We start from the raw sequence: 18,323 nt of genomic DNA on the forward strand, positions 1-18,323 counted from the left end.
TAAAGCACACTGGTCTGCTTAATGCCTTTGTAAGTAAAGGGAACACAATAGATCTTTTGATTATCCAAGATCACGGAGGCCTCCACGTCAGTAGTGTGAACTTGGGTCCTCCCTGTCTAGAGCTGGAGAAGTGGAAAGTAGAGAAGTCGGGTTTTTGAGAGGAATTGGAAGAAGGAGGTCCCCTCCTCATGGCTTGTCTGTTGATCTTCCTCTCAAAGTTGAGGGCCGCCAAAAAAAAACAAGAATTCTTAAATCGATAAATCTGCCTCCGTTAACTGCTCTAGAGTTTCAACAGTTAAAGTGAATTTTTATTGCATCGTTTGGAGAGTTTTACTAGAACCCTTAGGATGATTACAGATGGCATGGTATTAGAGACTTCTCAGACGGTGGGAATTAGCAAGTGTTGAAAGATTCTAGTGGAGGTGGGGGGAGTCCTATAGGAGGGGGTGCAAGGGAGGTGAGAACTGTTGCGTCTAAGTATTTTCCTGGGATTTTGCCCTATTTATAGTTTGGCGTTTAAAAGAAACAATCCTCCAGTTTTGGATGCTGTGCTTGGCTGGCTCTGACCTCAGGCCAAGGGCTTTCATCTTGAACTTGGCTGTTTGCTGTCAGATTGGGCTCAGCCTCTGAACTCTATGTGTGGTGGGGGTGGGGATCAGGGAAGTATAAGGCTTTGGGGAACAGAGGAGCCGTACTCCCAAGACAGAATGCCCAAGAGAGTCTTTCTACAAATTGGATTGCTAGATCCGACCGGTGCTGAAGAACTACGTGGCCAGAACTGGGTGATACAGAGAGGCCAAGCGTGCTGGGTACTAGAAGAAACCAAGTGAAATAGGTTTGCCTGTTGGAGAGTGGAGCAAGTCAAGGCGAGGGTCCTTGGAGATTTCAGTGAGAGTTCTCTGGGACTCTCTGAATAGGGCAAAGGAGGCCTGACCTGTCCACCCTCCCCAGGGATGGGTTGACACGCTGCCCTCCAAGTACCACTCGCCCCACCAACCGCGGGGCCCTTGCTTTTGCTGAAAGAGTCTCATCCATGCCGTGTGTCATGGTTATGGGCTGGCCTCTGAAGGCAGGCCACAATAGCACCTTCATTGCTTGCCTCGACCAGTGCTGGGCACATAGTACTCATTAAATGTTAGCTCCACTGCCCCTGCTACTATTCCTAGACACCCCTGCTCTGGGAGGGGGCTGCCCACACAAGTCTGGCTCATACAGGATCAGGAGGACCTTCCTGAAGCAGAAGAAATGTCAACCAATTTTTTTTTAATTGCAGTAAAAAACACATAACAGAGTTTACCATCATATCCATTTTTTCCCCATCTTAAGCACTTTTAAGAGTACGTTTCCTTCATGTTAGGTATATTCACGCTGTGGTGAGACAGATCTCCAGAACTTTTTCATCTTGCAAAACAGATTCTACCTCCATTAAACAGCTCCCCTTTCCTCTCTCCCCCAGTCTCTGGTAATGAGCAATTTATGTTCTGTTCCTGTGAGTCTGACTACTTTAAATACCTTTCAAGTGGAATCATAAAGTATTTGTCTCTTTGAGAAAAATGGTGCAGCCATTAAGGAAAACAGTGTTGAGGTTCCTCAGGAAATTAGAAGTGGAACCGTATGATCCAGAGTCCCTCTTCTGGGTGTGCATCAGTGAGATTTTTAAGTTGCTGAACAAATAAGGTAGGGGGTGGTATAGATCTTTCTTGCCCACAGCCCTCAGGGAGGAGGAAAACTGCCTGATGATCCTGGGCAGCAGCCACAGGGCTGGAGGGTGAGGGTCAGATGATGAAGCCCTCTGGGTTTAGCCAAGGAATTTGAACTGACCAAATTTTTGTAATTTTCAAGTAAGGGAGTGAACAGCATTTCGGAAAGTTCCCTCTTCCTTCACCGGCTTTGCAACTTAAAAGAAGTGGAGTCTTTGACTCGAAATTAACAGCATTTCTGTGGGCTGATCCCTTCACCCCATGGGTGTTCTGATAAGGATGCTTCCTCCCTTCCTCCTTCTGATGTGATGGAGTGTGGGTTTTTCCGCCAAAGCCCACAGAACCCACAGCAACCCCCGCCAAACCCAACTTTCAGTTAGGGCACCTTCTCCTCTCATCATGAGCCCCTTGGACAATCAGGTCTGGGTCCCTGCCACAGCCCCCCGCCCCCCCCCCCCCCCCCCCCCCCCCCGCCATTTGACCAGATTATGCCTTAGTTGTCCCTTTATGCAAAAGTGGGTTTGGTGTAGTCCAGCTCTGTACAGCTGCCTGGGGCCTCTGGGTTTTTGGTGAGGGGTTCATCTGGTCCCTAAATTTCAGAGATCGGGGCAAAAGAAAGGGTGGGCTCATGGAAGGGCCTCCCTGCTAGCCAGCATTTTAGTGTGTACTGAAGCCTCAGAAACCAGGCAGGGGCCTTAGCCCTCGGGAGCTCAGCCTCACTGGGGAGAGACGCGGTCACAGTGGTGGAATGAAGGGAAATGCGGTCCTGGTGCTGAGTGATGGGTTGCAGATGGTAGAGGCCAGAGAGATGGACGAGGGTCACAGGGCCTCAGAGGATTCGGTTCCTGTTTCCTGAGGCCTGTAGGACCCCTTGGCTGGCAGGGGATCTGGGTCTGACCCACACATAACCCCTGCCCTCAGGGAGCCCCCAGTCTAGAGGAAGAAAAGTAAAAGGACCTATCACCGTGTTGATATTGGGAAGTGTACCTGGAGGTTCTGAGTGTCAGTCATTGAGAGATGAACCTCCACTCTCGAATTTAAAGAAGCAGGAGTATAAGGCACGCTGGAAAGATGAGTGGTGTAGCTAGCAGCGCCTGGGAGCATCCTGCCAAATTCTTACTGCATGCCAGCCTTGGGCTGGTTCTCTGACTGTCTCCTTAAGAGTCCAGTGGGGTAAATGTTACTGCTGTGCCCATTTTCTAGGGAAATGGAGGCCAGGGGATTTGCCTGGGTCTACATGGCTAACTAGAGGCTGAGATTCACCCTGCCCTGCTGACTTCAGAGCCAGGAGTGGAGAAACAGTCCAGAGGTTGGAGTACAGGGGTTGGGGTAGGGGTGGTGTGAGCCGAGCGCTTGCTTAGGCACAAGCTGTGGGAACTCTTCGGTGCCTCACTTCTTGAATCCATGCACAGCCCTCTGCTGGAAGGGCTCTTACCAGCACTGCATCCTGGTAAGAGCCACAGAATGGGCCACACAGGTTCAACCTAGAGGCTGTGCATCTAGGAAGTAGAAGAATGAGAATTTGAACCTGGAGTCCACAATGTGGACCTTTCTGTTCTGTGTAGGGTGGAAAAGTAGAAAAAAAACAAGGAGCAGAGGTTTGGAGGCAGGAAAGGGTCAGGCTTGCTCTGTGTCTTTAGTGCCTTAGCTATCAGGATGTTTACCAAGCTGCGTGACCTTGAGCAGGTCAGTCTCCTCATCTGCGGAATGGGACAGTAGTACAGTATCTCCCTCATGTCCGCAGAGTCCATGAAAACGTACTAGGCAGAGTGCCTGGCGCGTGCAGCTGGTGACTTGCTGCCTGTTAGCTGCTGATCCTGTGCCCCGTCTCTCTGGGCGGGGGGCCCTGTTTTTGATGGCTGTTTCAAGGCCCCACTGCGGACTGAGCTCCGGATCTGGAGATGGAGATAAAGATGATAAAGCCCACCAGATTTCTCCTAGTGGAGTCCCCCACCATTTCCTATTTCTTTCAAGTTCACCCACAGCCCTCCCCTCAGAAGAATTAATGGTCCACATCTAAACATATGGCAGGTTGGCCCCCTCTTCCTGTCCAGCAGGGCCCTGGCTCATCCCAGGTCCCCATCAAACTTTTCTTATTCTGGAGGATTCCAGGTGCAGATGGCCTCACGTATGTCCTCCCTGGGTGGTAATCACAAAGGATCCCGGGTCAGAATTATACCCTCGTAGGGGGCAGTCACCCCCACCCACTTCCCCTTTCAGAGGGCCCTTGGTAGACAGGTCCCTTTGATTGCCTTTGAAATGCACATTCTATTTTTCTATTTTTCCTCTCTTCCATCTAAATATTTGGGTTTCCTGCCGAAATATTTAGGCAGGATTGTGTACTGTGGCTGTTGTCACCTCCCATGGCCCAGTGTAATCTGGCTGCAGCTGCTTAGCTAGGCTCTTCCTGGAAGGGAGAAGCTTTCTCTCCCCTCCCCCCAGGGGGCCCCAGGAGAAAAGTCCAGCAGGGTGCTTGATGGCCAGGCCAGTACCATGTTCAAAGTCCCTCCCTTTGTCTGTGCTTGCTGTTGGGGCTGACAGACTCGGACCTGAACCACTGTGTAGGAAATAGTGGATTCCACCCTGATTCCAGTTCTGCCCGTGGTGCTGGCTTGTGCCGAGCTCTGGACTCCATTTCCCTCAAGTAAATTCATCCATGCACTCAAGAAGGCTCATAGTGCCTATTAAATTTAGGCCCAGCTAGACCGTAGGAGCCCTGCCTGGGCAGGGATATGTCTCCCCACCCTCGGCCCAGGTCTACAGACACGTGCAGGAAGCCTGTGGATTTAATTGCCCACTGCTGTGCTCACAATGTCTGTTGGGCCCCAGGTGCCCAGTGGTGTGCCTGGCTCCAAGGGGGATGCTGAGAGCCTTGTGGGCCTTCCATTTCCATGTCCAGTCAGGAGTGGCTGGGCCTCTTGAAGATCAAGGCTCTTGTCTAGGTGCATTGAGCCAGGCCCAGACTCTGGCCAGTGGCCTCATAGGCTGGGAATTGTGGAAAGGAGGAGGGGAGGGGAATGCCATTATCAAATGTGCTCCCAATTTCCCCTTCAAGCCTCACGAGCCAGGGCCACGTTTCCTAGTGGTTAAGGACAGGCTTTTCAAGTCACAGCACCTTTGCAAGCTGTGCGACCCTGAGCACACTGTTCCATTGGAAAGTGGGAACAGTGTTACCCATCTTGGTGGGTGGAGATCACAGGAGATCGTAGGAGAAAACGTGCGTGGAGGTCACTTGCTGTGGCCCTGCTGTCAGCTCCAAGTTAGCCTTTAAATTCAGTTTATTGCTGTCTCTTCCCTCTTCGAGGAACTTGTAACAGCTCTCCCTCTCTGGGTCTTTATCTCTGGGAACTCCCTTCCTTGCTTCCTCTCCCCATCCCATATTTCATAAACTTCTGCTAAACTTGTTTCTCCTGGGATTAACAAGGCCAATCTGTCCAGCCCCTGCTCCCCTAACCAAGTTCCCCGCCCCCCACTTGGGGCCAGCCAGCCAGGCTCACCGTGGTTGCTGCTTTCAAGGAACTTGAGGCAGAGCAAATAGCCATCCAGTCCTTTCTTCAGCAGATATTTACTAAGCACATACTATGTGCCCAAACCTGTTTGAAACCTACTGCAAAGAGAATGAGCCCCATCCCTGCCTTTTGGGGAATGCCTTCAGACCATGGACTGCAGAAACCCAAGAGGGCAAGTGGACCTGCTGGGGGAGGCAAGCAACACCCCTGCCCCTCCCTCGTGGAGACAGGTGGAGGCCTTCAGAGCCTGCTGAGGAATAGGAGCAAAGGCCGGGCTGTTCTCTGGGGAGAGGGGCATGTCCTGACCTGATCGCTCTGGCCTGGCTGGAGCCTGCTGCGTTAGGCTTTTTCTCCCCCAGGGTCTAGTCACAGGGAGCCTTGCACAGTGGACTGAGGGTGTCGGCCCCAGGGAATAGAGCAGGAGTGTTGCACATTGTTGCCTGGAGTACCTGGAGGACCCCAAGAGGACCCCAAGAAGCTCGCGGATCACAGGCTTCCTGCCCTTCCCAGATTCCCACCCTGGGCCTTGCCATGGGTCTGTGCAGACCTGTTCATCCAAGGTGCCTTCCTGTGACCTCTCTGGGCCTGAAATAGGTATGGCAGTGAAACACCATCCCATTTGCTAGGTAGGAAAACTGAGGCCTGGTGAGGAGCTGGGTGGGGACAGACGGTAGAACGAAGTTCAGGTAAACCGGCTCTGCTTGCCCAGGTCCAGAGTGTTTTTTCCACCAAGCCATTTGTCATCCTGTCTCAAATCCCTTTTAAATGGCCTTTAAACCAAAACCATGGTGGTGTTTTGGGGTCCCGAGCACTGATTTTACGTACAGTAACCAGGCCTGCCTGATTTCCTACCCTAACTAGTGAGTTTTTCTGGGACAAGAGGCAGGAGTTGAGATGGAAGCAACTGTAAGCTCCGAAAGGAGGATGGTTTTTTAGGGCTGTCCAGAGCCTGGAGCAGAAAAGATCTGAGACCTCCCAGGGAGTCGCCCTATCACAGGACCCTGTACCCCAAGTGTTTACACCCTAGGAGCTGTTGTTAGCTGGTTTCTCCAGAGCCCAGAGCACCCCGCTTGGAGGCTGGCAGAGGTGGCTGATGGGGAGGAGGGTCTAGCTCTGGGCACCTCTCCTGGCAGTGAATCATAAATTGTGAGGCTGAGGGAAGTTTGGTGGTTACCTAACCGGCCTCCCGGTACAGCCCTGGAGCCAAGGCCCAGTCCTTAGGAGGTTATGTAACTTTCCCCAGGTTACTGTGCTCACCAGGGGTGGGGAAGGACAGTGAAGCAGTAATTAGAGCTAAGTGGGGCAATTAGGGAAGTCATCTTGGAAGCAGGGTCCCCAAGAGGTAGGTTGAAAGGTGACCCCCACACCTCCTAATAGCTGTACTGGCCAGTGTCACAGCTGTCAGGGGTCTTCATGGACTCAGATCATGACCCCCCAACCCAGAAAACCCTCAGTGGCTTCTCGGTCAGACCAAGCTAACATTCTTGCTGTGGCCTCTGTCATTTGGACTCTACTACCGGCGTGGTCTTGGCCTCTTTCTGGACCCGTCCCTTTGATCCCAATTGGCCTCCATATAGACAGAAGGCCATCTCATGAGGGAGGAGAGGCGTTTTAAGACATTGTAGATGCATCGCAAGTTTTCAGTTCTTACCAAGAACTCGAGGTCTGTATCTGCTAGTAACCTAAGTCACTGCAGGGAAGGTGGCTGCGGGGGCAGGACCATGGTCATGGTGTAACCGTAACCAGAAGTAACGGTGGCTGGCACTTGGTGATGGAAAGGGAGCCACAGGCTGGGTGAGGGCCATCACCACTCACATCAACCCCCCCCCCCACAGCAATGACAAGATAAGTGCTGTGGGGAACCTCATTTTGCAGATAAGGCATCTGAAGCAGAGAGATTAAATGACATAACCAAGGTCACACAGCTAGTTAGTGGCCTGAACCCAGGCCTTTGTGTCCAGAGCCAGAGCTCTGCAGAGGCGCCCCTCATTTAGACTGTGGAGTCCTAAATTGGCTCCAGTCCTACCCATCTTCCTAGGCTACCAGCCACTCCTTGGGGCTGCACTTTCTCCTTGGGACCCATTGGCTCCTAGTACCCCAAAAGCACTCCAGGCCTGCTTGCTGGCCTTTGCTGAGCACTGTGTTCTGCAGCCTTGTGGGTTCTGACACCACTGTTTTCCCGACCACATTGACCGTACATAGGTTTATTTGCCATTTTCAGCGTGAAAGGTTTAAAGCAGGAAATCTTGGGTCCTGTAAGTAGAGGCCAGGGTTCAGGGTCAGGGCTATCAACTCCTTTCCTGCTCTCAGCCCCTTTCCTCCAGCATCCTTACAGAGCCAACAGGCACTGACCCTTCACTTAGAATTTGTGGGTCAGGGGACCCAGCAACCGAGCCTTCAGAAAAGCATCAAGGAGCTGGAGGGGGGCATGTAACTGCTTGTCAGTGGTGGGGTTTCCATCTGAGTCCCCATATTACCTGCTCCCTCCGCAGCAGCTAAACCTGTACTTGTGACCTGTGCCTGCATTTGGCTTCCCCAGGGCAAAGCCCCAGCAGGACTCCAGTCCCCACCTTGGGAGGGAATAGTTTTAGTCTTGCCATTCTCCTGGAGTAGAAGTGACACCTGCCTGTGTGGCTGATGACAGGGATCAGTGATCCTGCAGTAGGCTGAGGACCCCAGGGTACAGCTTGGAATGTTTATTTGGGCCTGGGTGTCCGTGGTGACTAGTGCAAGTTCCTTGATCCTCCCACATCCCGAGTGCAGGATGGCACCTGTTCAGACCCTCCAGAGGAGAAATATCAGCAGCCCCAGGCCTGGCCCGTCTCTGCTGTTCAAATAAAGCTCCTGCCTCCCGGATCGTGGAATGCATGCTGACACTGTTAGCTTTGGAAGGATGCCCTTCCCTTCTCAGCATCCCGGCCCCCTGGAGCAGTGGGTGGAAGGGCCGCCTCTCACTGAGGGATAAGTGCTGAGTGGGCTAAGTGGGGCAGGCTGATGCAGTAGTGTCTCGTCAGCACCCCCCTGGGGAGCAGGAAAAGGGAGGATGTCCTGATTATCAGCTTTTCAACACCCCGTCTCTCCCATCCCCCAGATGCTAGCCGCAGCCCAGAGATCTACTTAGGAACAGCCCCGTGAGCTGGGGACTGGCAGGTCCTGGGGCTTGCTCAGCTGACTTACTGTGCAACTAGACCAGGTCACTGCCCCTTCTGAACCCAGGACCTGGTCACTAAGGCTAGTTAGATACCTCCCGAGCACCTGCTGTATGCCCAGTGCTGGTTTAAGGGTTGTGGAAATCATGGGAAGACTTGGACATCATCCCTGCTTTTTGAGGTTGGGGTGGGACCTTAGATCAAGGATTATTAATTAGTAATGGGGCATGTGGCAGGGGTTTCAGGGGCCCCAAGGGAGAAAAGTCACTGTAGGCTGTGGCTGCCAGGGCAGGCTCCCCATCCTTCTCAGGGCACCACCTCCGCACTCTGGGGCATCAGAACATGTTGCCTTGGGGGGTTCTGCCTTATCTGCACTCCTCCCCCGCTCTGCAAGGCCCTAACGCTGTGCCCCATTGCATCACAAACGTAGCACCCTGTGAGGGATAATTAGTAAAAAAAAAAAAAACACTGTGAACCGGGAGGCTGTGTTTCTGTGTCCTTTAGCTTGTCTTCTCCAGCCCCCAAAGCCCAGAGGCAGGACCCTCACAGCCCTCCATTGCTTCCATTTAGGCCCACCTTCAATCTGGACACTTGTCCCTCGCCCTCCCAGCGGGGGTCTTGCCTGGCCAGATGCTGCATCCCCCCATTAGGTGCCGTGGGCCCACCCACAGCCCTGCCATCCTCCTGTGCACGTGCCCTCTTGGGACAGCTCAGCTGGTTGCCCAGCAAAGTGTTATCTCCCTGGGCATGGAGCCACGTCTCGACCTGGGGCAGGCTCCACAGTGCTGGGGCAGGGAGACGTCAGAGTTGTGGGGGGCACTGTCGGGTCCTGCTCTAGAAGGTTCCTCTCTGCACCCAGCCAGCTGAGGCCTCCCGAGTTCACAGATCTCCGTTTCGGCATGCCCTGTCTTGTTGCAATCTTCCAGGGCTGAGAGCGGCGTATGGTCAAATCCTCTGGCTCCCGGGCCTGCTCGTTGTTGGGGTCACCGCGTATAGGTCTTAGAAAACTCTCCCCTTCCCTGACGCTGGTCTTGTGTGTGTGCGCACCGCCCTCCACACCTCTCCCCTGCCGCTCTGCATACACAGTGCAGTCCTTCCTTCTGGCCAGGCTGGGGCTGTGTGGCCTGCAGATGGGACCCCCTCAGATAAACTGGCGCAGAGGACTCCCAGGTCCTGAGGGCGGGGGTGGTCTCCCAGTCCTTCCACTGGTATTCCCAAAGTGGGCCTGAGCTGGAACCCAGACTTCAAGTTTGGCAAAAACCAGCCTGGGGGTGAGGGCGGCCAGGGTGCCCAAGTTCACGTGTGGTTCTGTTCGCACTGAGTCACAGAAACACGGTGCAGAAACAGAAGGCAGTCAGTGCTGAGTTGGAGGCAGGATGATTGCTTCCTTTCTCTTTCTCTGACTCCCCAGTTTTCTGAAATGCTGTTGAATTGCCTTTAAAACAAAGAAACTGAATTTATATCATTAGCCACTTCTAGGCTCGCTATTTTTAAACGTGTGAGGAACACCAAGCCCAAAGCCAAACCGGGTCTTAAACAGAGCACACTCTGAAACCCGGTGTCAGTCCTGGGATTGCTAACAGCGTCCTGTCATTATTTTTAAATTTAGCTGCCAGAGTGGTGGCTTCCCAAGCAGCAGTGCTGTTGGACACTTGGAGGGGAAGGGTCTCAGAGACCAGGGACACCAGCAGACCAAGCTGTTGGAGACTGGACGCCTGTGAGTTGGCAGTCTCCAAGTGGGGCTCCCTGAGAGGTGCCTGGCAGAGCCTGGGGAGCCCCAACGGCTGAGCCCAGTGCTGGGGTCCGCATCCCCTGCAAGGGACTGTGTCTTCTGGAGGCCCACGGCCCCATGTTCCATTGCGTCCAGCTCCAGCAAGCCCCACAGGGCCACAAGGAGACCTTGCCCTGCCTTTCCGATGAACAAAAGCACAAGGCGGCAGGATTTGGGTCAGCGTGCACGTAATTCAGAGTCAGGAGCGTGCTGCAGATGACAGCCCGAGGTCTGGGGTGAACCTGAGGGTCCAGGGGAAGGCACACCCCACCTAGGAGAGGATTTGGGTAGGATGTCTCGTGTTTGATTCTGTATCAGTAATCACCCACATGTAGCTAATTAATTTTATTTTAACGTGCCATCACTAAATATCATGGCTCTTTAATTTTAAATTAAAATTTAGTTCCTCCGTCACCCTGGCCACATTTCAAAGGCTTGGTAGCCACGTGGGACTGCTCAGATGTAGAACATTCCATCAGCACAGAGAGTTCTCTTGGACAGCACTGGCGTGTTGATAGGAATCTGTGGAGGTTTCTAATGGCACAGTGGCTTCTCTCGGTGTCTAGTCAAATTCCATTCCTGCTCTGGGGTGGGAGAGGGGACAGCCGGCCTGGCCTGGCTGCCTCAGAGCAGCGCCGGGCGTGACGTGCCGGGAACCCGCCGGACGTGGTTTCCTTGTGCCACCCACCGGAAACCTGCAAGCCCTTCTGAGGTGAGCATGCACCGCCACCCTCCACCCCAGAAAGCGCGAGATTGCAGAGAGCCGTGAACCGCCTTGCCCTCTGAGCCGCATCAGACTCAGATGAGTGGGTATTTGGTGGGAGGGTCATTCCTGGTGTCATCGGTCAGGCTCGGTTCGGTGAAGGTGGGACCAGACTGTGGGAAGTCAGTCTTTTTTTGTTTTGTTTTGTTTTGTTTTAAGATTTTATTTATTGATTTAACAGAGACAGAGAACGCACAAGCAGGGGGAGGGGCAGAGGGAGAAGCAGTCTTCCCACTGAGTGGAGAGCCAGATGCGGGACTTGATCCCAGGACCCTGGGATCACAAACTGAGCAGAAGGCAGACAACTTAACCGACTAAGCTACCCAGGCGCCCCAAGTTAGTCATTTTTCATGGGTCTCCAGTTGTTGCTTCAGGGTCTCAATTCCTTCTGATCGCCCGCTCCACCCCCTTCCAGCAGCCTGACCATCTCCAGTGAAGCATCAACTTTCTTCTCCGGTCCTTGGGAGGGAAGCCTGTACTTAAGGTTCAGGTTCACCGCTTGGGTGAATCTGTTGGCACATCTTCCCCTTGGGATGAGAACCGTGAACGTGTTTTCCATCACAAATCTGGAAAGAATGGAAGAAGGGGTGACTGATGGAACTGGTATGGGCTTTCCAGCTTCTTTCTGGGGTCCCGCTCCAGGAAAGGTGCAAGACCCAAGGGTGGGGCGGAGGAGGAGGGACAGGCGGTTCTCAGAGCTGGGGAAAGCGACTCACTGGGAGATGGCTCTGCTCGAGTCATTTGTGTCTTTCGAGCCTCCATTTCCCCATCTGTGTTTGAGCTCCTTGTCCAGCTTTGTGCTCATTTGCTGGGACTTTTGACAAGGGCATGGCTCGAACCCCGGGGCTTGTCCTGGCCTCCATGTTTGTCCACTGCTTTGTCGTGGTATCTTCCACCATCCAGAAACTTTCTGTCTGCCTGCCTGTCTCTGGTGAGGATGGCGAGTCCTCCTAGGCAGGGCCTGTGTCTTGCACTTGGCTTGTTTGGCTCACAGCATCAGGGCATGTGGCTGGTGCTCAGCAAATACTTAACCAGTAGACCCGACTTTGAACTGCACAGTGCAAGGTCATTCGTGCTTCTGGCCCCATCTTTCCTTGGGTTAGATGAAGTTGGGTGGGTTCTGTATGGGGCTTGGGGCTGGTACCTGGCCAGATGCGGTCTTCATAGCAGTCAGGCATAGCTGCCCTCTTGCCCCTCCAAAGAGGGGGATACCCCAGGGCCCCTTGCAGGGATTGAGGGTGAACGGAACCCCTTCCCATCCTGCCATCTTGTCTCGCCTCTTCCTAGGAGGTGACAGGCTATGTCCTGCAAGCCCACTGTTGGGTCCCTTGTTTGGCCCTCAGTGGCCCAGGACCAGCAGCCATCTCCAGCAGACTTGAGGGTAAACGGACCTCCCTGGACAAGCCTCCCATGCGGAGTGTTTCGTGGGAGACTGAGTTCTGCGGCTGCGTGAGGAGCAGGTTTCGCTCTCCCACCGGACCCCTGGGTGACTTGGAAATCTGGTGCCACTTACCTTCCTGTCTTTGAGCCTTCCCTGCCCACACACAATGCCCCAGGAGCCTGAGCCCCAACAACACGAGGCGTTTAGAAACCAGAAGTTTCTAGGTCAGGAGCGTCTCTAGCTTTGCCTGTGCAACCTCCTCATGTCCACGTCCACTGAGCCTTTGGATCCAGAACCCTGAGAGTTGGCAGGCAGGCAGTAGTATTCCCATTTTACAAGGAAAGAAATGGAGGTTGTGACCTCAAGGGCAGGGGTCTAGCTAGCCCCCTGCAGGCCTGAGCACTCACAGTTAAGGCACTCCACTAAGAAGACTGAGGGCTACCAGAGCCTGGGGGGTGGGGTGGGGCGGAGGGGTTAAGCAGACTTGAGAAAGGCCTTTTGCTTAACATCACAGCCCTGGTGAAGGAGAGACCGAGTGAGCTGTGGTCTTGATCCATTTCGCCTCGTGGGGTTCACAGTGGGGGGGTCCCACAGGCATGATTCTGCGGCTGTGCCATTGGAGAGTTTCCTGTCACCCGGCCTTTCACTGGTCCTGGGCCCCAGGTCTGGGCACAGGAGGTTTTCCAGCCGCTACACCAGCCCTCACCTCACCCAGCCTCTGTGTGCTGGGAGCGCCTGGCTGTACTTTTCCGTACCTTCAGCACAAAACGGCTCTCTGTTTCTTCTCCTGGTCACGTCCACGCCCCACTCGGCTGGGGATGGGAGGTGGGCCGGGGGCGCCGTCCATCCCCGCCAGGCAGAGAAGGCTGAAGCCACTGTGCCTGGTCTGGCCCTGTGCCTTCACAACCTGCGTGGGTAGGATTGGCCCGGGGCAAGTGGGGTGTGGGGTGCTGGTTGCCTATATCTGGCTCCCTTGCCTGTCCCACACCTTTTGGGGATCCTGTTCGTATCTCATCTCTGTGATTTCCAAACAGGGGGCCTTGGCAGCCAGGGTGTGTGAAGTCTGTGGCCGTTTGGGGAGTGGGCAGTCTGTCTTTTAGGACATTGCTCCCCATGTGTCTGGCCCAGGGATCCTCATGGTAGCTGGGCTTGGCGGTCTTGACCTTGTCTCTGATCGGGACTCCATCTTCTCATGGGGTTTGATCTGGCCTCTGGGGGCCATGGAGGCAGAAGCTGCCGTCCACCCCCCCACCTCCCTGCAGTGGGGAGGTGTACCATCCACCCCAAAATGCCTGTGCCACTTCGCCGGTAGTTTCTGGTACAATTTATTCCAGGGAGGATGGAAGCCAGCTGTTGTTCGTCTCCAGCTGGAGACTGAACCAGAGGAAATGGGCTTGGAGTGCAGCCGGAGGGATTTAGGTTAGAGTCTGACAATAAGGAAGGATTTTGTGACAGGTGGTTGGCCCTCAGGAAGATCCCACGGGGGGCTTTGTGGAGAGTGGTGGGCTGGGATTGTGTTGGGAGGTGGTAGGGCCGGATCGGGTGCTGGGGGGTGGGTGGGTGCTGGGTAAGAAGCAGGCAGGGGGGTTCCTACATAGTAGAGAAGCTCAAGGTGCCCGCCGCTCATGCAGAATTCCTGCCACCCACCCCCTAAGACCCCCTGGGCGGTTTTTTGTTTTTTTTTTTTTTTAATTAGTGAAGGGGTTTACAGTTTAACCATCTAGTCATCTTAAATTACAATAAATGGGTAAGCTTAATAATTCCTTATCAGAACCCCAGGCTTCAAGGGTGGGTGGTTACTTATTACCCAGAGCTACCAGTCCAGGGTGAAGTGAGAGGGAAAGGAGGAAGGAGCAGGTGGAGGGGCTGCTCTCGAGGCCCCTGGGTGTGGAGGAGTGTGCCGGTGGGCTGGTGTGCTCTGCGAGACAAGACAGGAGGGGGCCTTGTCAGCCACAGCCCTTCTTTCAAGGGTGCTGGTGAAACCAGGAGGCAGGAATGTGGCAGGTGTCATTAGAATGGGTTTTGTATCGTGAAAGCAAGAGTTGGGGGGTGCCAGAGGTAGGGAACCTTGTCCTCAGGATCCCAGCAGGGGAGCCTAGGGCAGCAGGCAGCTGTGTCCAGAGGAACAGGGCTGACAGCCACCAGGGCTCAAGAGAGCTTCGTGGAACAGAGCGTCCCGTCCCACTGCTGAGGTGTGGGAAAATGGGATTGTGCATGGGAAGACCTGTGGCCCTCACCCTGACATGCCTCCTGGGCTCCCACCCTTCCCCACCCATCTGCCTCCTTCCTCTAAAATCCTGATGGTTCCAAAGTCTGCAAAGTCGGATGACTCACCAGGGCTAGGACCACTGCGGGCTTTGCCCTTGAAGATGGGTGGGATGGGGTGATGCAGGGGAAAGGCAGTGGGGTAGAGAAACACCGAGTCATCATCCCAGGCTGCCTGCACCTACCAGAACTGCCCACCTTATCCTCTGGAGCCCGAACCCACCCTGAACACACTGGCACCCCTCCTTGTGCCCTGGAAGGGCTGGTTGTAAAAGATTTACATCTCAGAGACTCAGTTACTCATTAATATTGAGTGCTTACTAGTGCCAGGTACTGCTTTAGGGGTAAGGGATGAGTGAGGTCTGCCTTCCAAACCCACAGTCTTTTGGGGGGAGATTAAACAGTGGGCCAGATAACATATCTACTAGAATGTCTGGTAGCCATAAGTACTGTGCCAAGCCCTGGTCTTCCAGGTGGTGGTAGCTGGGAAGGAGGGCATTGCTGTTGACAGCCCATCTCTCATGTCTATAGCTCCAGAGGCCCTGTCTAGCAGGTGCACTCCCCAAGAGTGGAGGTGGCCTCCCCATCCCCCCTGTTCTTTTACATCCACTTTTCTACCTAATACCTGTTTCGGGAGCAGCCCTTGAACGGCCACACCAAGCCGTGCATTGTTTCACAAAACCTGCACCCCAACCCCACGAAGTCTTGGTACCCCCACTTGACAAATATGAAAACTGAAGCTCAGAGACGGGGAGGACATACCCCCAGGTGACCTGATGGTGAATGGGAGAGTGCGGATTTGAATCCAGGCATGTCTGCTTCAAAGCCCAGGCCTTTCCTGCTTTGTCCCTGTGCTGCTCGTGGAGTCCTGAACATGATCTTTGTGATTTTGAAGTGGATGGCTACCACAGTTTATGGTGTCCAGGCCAGCATGCAGACCTGAGCTCTGCAGGATGGGAAGCAAGCTGGCAGGGTGGGGGGAGGGTGGGGGCCGGCCAGGCTGATGGTGAACTAGATCTCCCTCAGGTCATCAGCCCTGGATGGGGAGATGGCAAGTCAGCAGTTCCTGTGACCTCCTTTGTGGCCTGTTCGAGGGCTGTTTTTAGAAGCCTCAAATGGATGGTGACTTCCCGTGTTTGCTCCTTCCACCCCGCTGCAAGGTCGGGGTAAATCCAAGAGGCATCCCGGGAGCTAGGACAGAGAGTGTCCGCATACACTCATCCCAAATATCAAAAGTAGATCTGCGCAACCCTTTCATAGCTCTTTGCCACCTGTTAGCTGTGCTTACCTGTCTATCGTCTCCTTCCCAGCTCCACTTTGGGTGGCATTTCTCAGCCCAGTCCTGGGGTGGGTGGTGGGTGGTCTGGTTGTTGGGTGGAAAGGGCCCTCAACTGAGAGTCAGGGGATTCTTCTGGCTGATTCTACTCAGTGCTTTGTCATCACCTTGCTGTGTGACTTCTCCCATGTCACTAGCCCTCTCTGGTTGATTTCCTCAGCTACAAAATGGGAATAGGAGCATCCATTTTGCCTCCCTTGCCTCCAGGGTCTTGGTCTGAAACAGAATTAGGGCTAGAGGAATTCTAGGTGGGAGAGGTGCCCGATGATTGTGGGTTTGGGCGAGGAGGAGGGAGATGCCATCTCAGCGTCCTTCCTGGCTTCCTTGTTAGAGCCATCGAGTGGGGCTCAACAGTGAGGTCTGCTAGCTTGCTTGGGAAGGACAAGGCAGAAGCTGAGCACGGTGCAGGGGCCTCTCACTCCTTAGTCCCTACATCCCTGTGGGAGAGGAAGGGGACTGCTTTGCCCATCTGGCATGCTGGAGGGAGACACTCCCAGGATTTGGATTCTGGGGGAGGGGAGGAACCAAGTCATGATGCCAGGCCCCGGGTCATGGCATCCCAGGTAGGGAGCCGTTAGTGGTGCGGGACCACAGTCACCCCAGGAGGGACAGTAGGTGTGAACTCGTGGGTAGAGAAGCTGAGGTGGCTAAAGGATGTCCCTCTTGTCATTAGGTGTCTCGGGATATCCCGCCTGCCCTGAGTCCTTAGGAAGATGAAGTGGGAGGTGGATTTTGAGAACATGGCTGTGGAGCATAATCTTTGTGTGCTTGGGTAGGTGGGTGGGAGGAAATGCTTTCCTACTCCCACAGCCAACTCCGAGGTGGCCATGCTGTGGGACCCGAGCCACACCAGAGAGGTCCCCTGTGCCTGTACACACAGACATTTCCAGTCTTACGCATCTGCCGAGCCCTCCAGGTGCCTGAGAATGCTTGCTGACGTCCCATCCTGAGCTTAGCCCCACCAGCCCTTCACTGTTTGCTTTAGCCAAACCTGCTGCCCTCCCAGGTCAGCCCGTCCCTGGGCTCAGCTCTCACGGGAGGGGCTCCCAGCTGCTGGGGAGGGTTACCATCCCAGGCAGAGAACAATGGGGGCAGGGTCACCTGCCTTGTTTTTGTTGTCCCTCCTGAGTACAGACAGGGCTCCCGGGCCTGAGAAAGACGGAAATCCAGAGATTTCTGCTGAAAACGTGCTCACCTCTGGCACGGGCTTGCCCCTGTGAGCGTGAGATCTAGGAGTGCCCCTGCACTCCGCAAAGGCTGCTGAGAGATGGTTCAGGAGGGTGTGCAAGGGGAACGCCAGCGGTGGCCTGGAGGACAGCCATGCTTCCAGGCCTGCTGCCCTGGGGCCGGGCTGGACTCTGGCCTCCTAACTGAAAGGATGATTTGGGTCTAGTGCAGTGGCTTTGAAATTGGCTGTACGTATTAGAGTCACCTGGGGCAGCTTGAAGGATCCTGGTTCCATGCCCCAGACCATATCTGGCTGGTTCCCTGAGGATAGGACCCAGGCAGGAGGACTTGCCCAAACTCCACCAGATGATATCTACATGCAGTCCAGGGGAAACAGTATAGTGATGCCTAAAGTGTGCATCGAGGATGGGGCCGTAGGCCACTTGCTCCCTTGCCTTATGAAGTCACGTGGGTGTCTGTAGGTGTGACCAGCACCGCAGGGGACTTGTTTTGTACACACACCCCCGTCCCCCAGAAGACACCTGGGCTGCGGGAGGGCAGCCTGGACCAGCACTGGCATGTTACTTTAAGGACCAGAGAGGAGGGGATGCAGTGAGGCGTCTTCTCCATCCTGCAGTAGGGTCCAGGGACATGAGGAAGGAAGTGTGATTGAGGAGCAGGGCTACTCCTGGTGTAGGCGGCCTGACTTGCTGGGGCTCAGGAGGAGCTGGAGCTGGTGGCCAGTGAACTTGAGTCTTGTGAATGAAAATGTATTTTCTTGAACGTGCTGTGGACAGGGGAACTTGGGAAGGGCTGAACTGGCCTCCAAAGTCATGGTTGTGGGCAGAAGAAGATATGACTGTAAACACAGGGGCAGCCCAGCAACCTAAGCCAGCCACCTCATTTTACAGCGAAGAAAGCAGGCAGAGGTCCAAGGGTTCCTGGAGAATCTCAGCAAGTGACTGGCAGAGCAGAGCTGAGCCTGTCCTTCAGCCCTGCGTGGCCATCCTAGCATTCATCTTAAGAGTTTGTCTTTCCTTCTTCTAAAAACATTATAATTACTCCTGGTAGGCACTGGAGCAAAGCTGAAAGTTGCAGAAAAGCAAAAAAGTTAACAAAATCCACACCGCAATAGCTGAAGTCTGGTCTCAACAGAGACACGGTGTGGCCCTGCCTGCTTGGGTTCCAGCACCTGCCGCAGACACCTGCTCCTTCCAGGGAGTGACGGGCCTGGGGAGCTGGGCCTGCAGCTGGCATGGGTATCAGGGTGGCACCACCTGGC

At 54.4% G+C, this 18,323-nt stretch overlaps 1 protein-coding gene across 3 annotated transcripts in view; it reads left to right on the forward strand.

Moving 5' to 3' along the window:
• Window positions 1-18,323, forward strand: part of KCNK5 (potassium two pore domain channel subfamily K member 5) — a 36,516-nt gene that overhangs the window by 4,811 nt on the left and 13,382 nt on the right. The window contains exon 1 of one of the 3 annotated variants that reach the window (XM_032862297.1): window positions 10,906-10,935. The exons of 1 other annotated variant lie outside the window; for it this stretch is intronic. Coding sequence is in view for 1 of the 2 variants with exons in the window: in XM_032862295.1 (XP_032718186.1) it covers window positions 11,487-11,495 (9 nt within the window). In the remaining variant the exon portion in view is untranslated. Of the gene's footprint in view, window positions 1-10,905; window positions 10,936-11,403; window positions 11,496-18,323 lie in introns of those variants that run through there. One more of the 3 variants, XM_032862295.1, reaches the window with a different exon arrangement.

Source organism: Lontra canadensis, unplaced genomic scaffold (genome assembly GCF_010015895.1).
Source record: "Lontra canadensis isolate GAN:19392208 unplaced genomic scaffold, GSC_riverotter_1.0 scaffold23, whole genome shotgun sequence".
NCBI lineage: Eukaryota > Metazoa > Chordata > Mammalia > Carnivora > Mustelidae > Lontra > Lontra canadensis.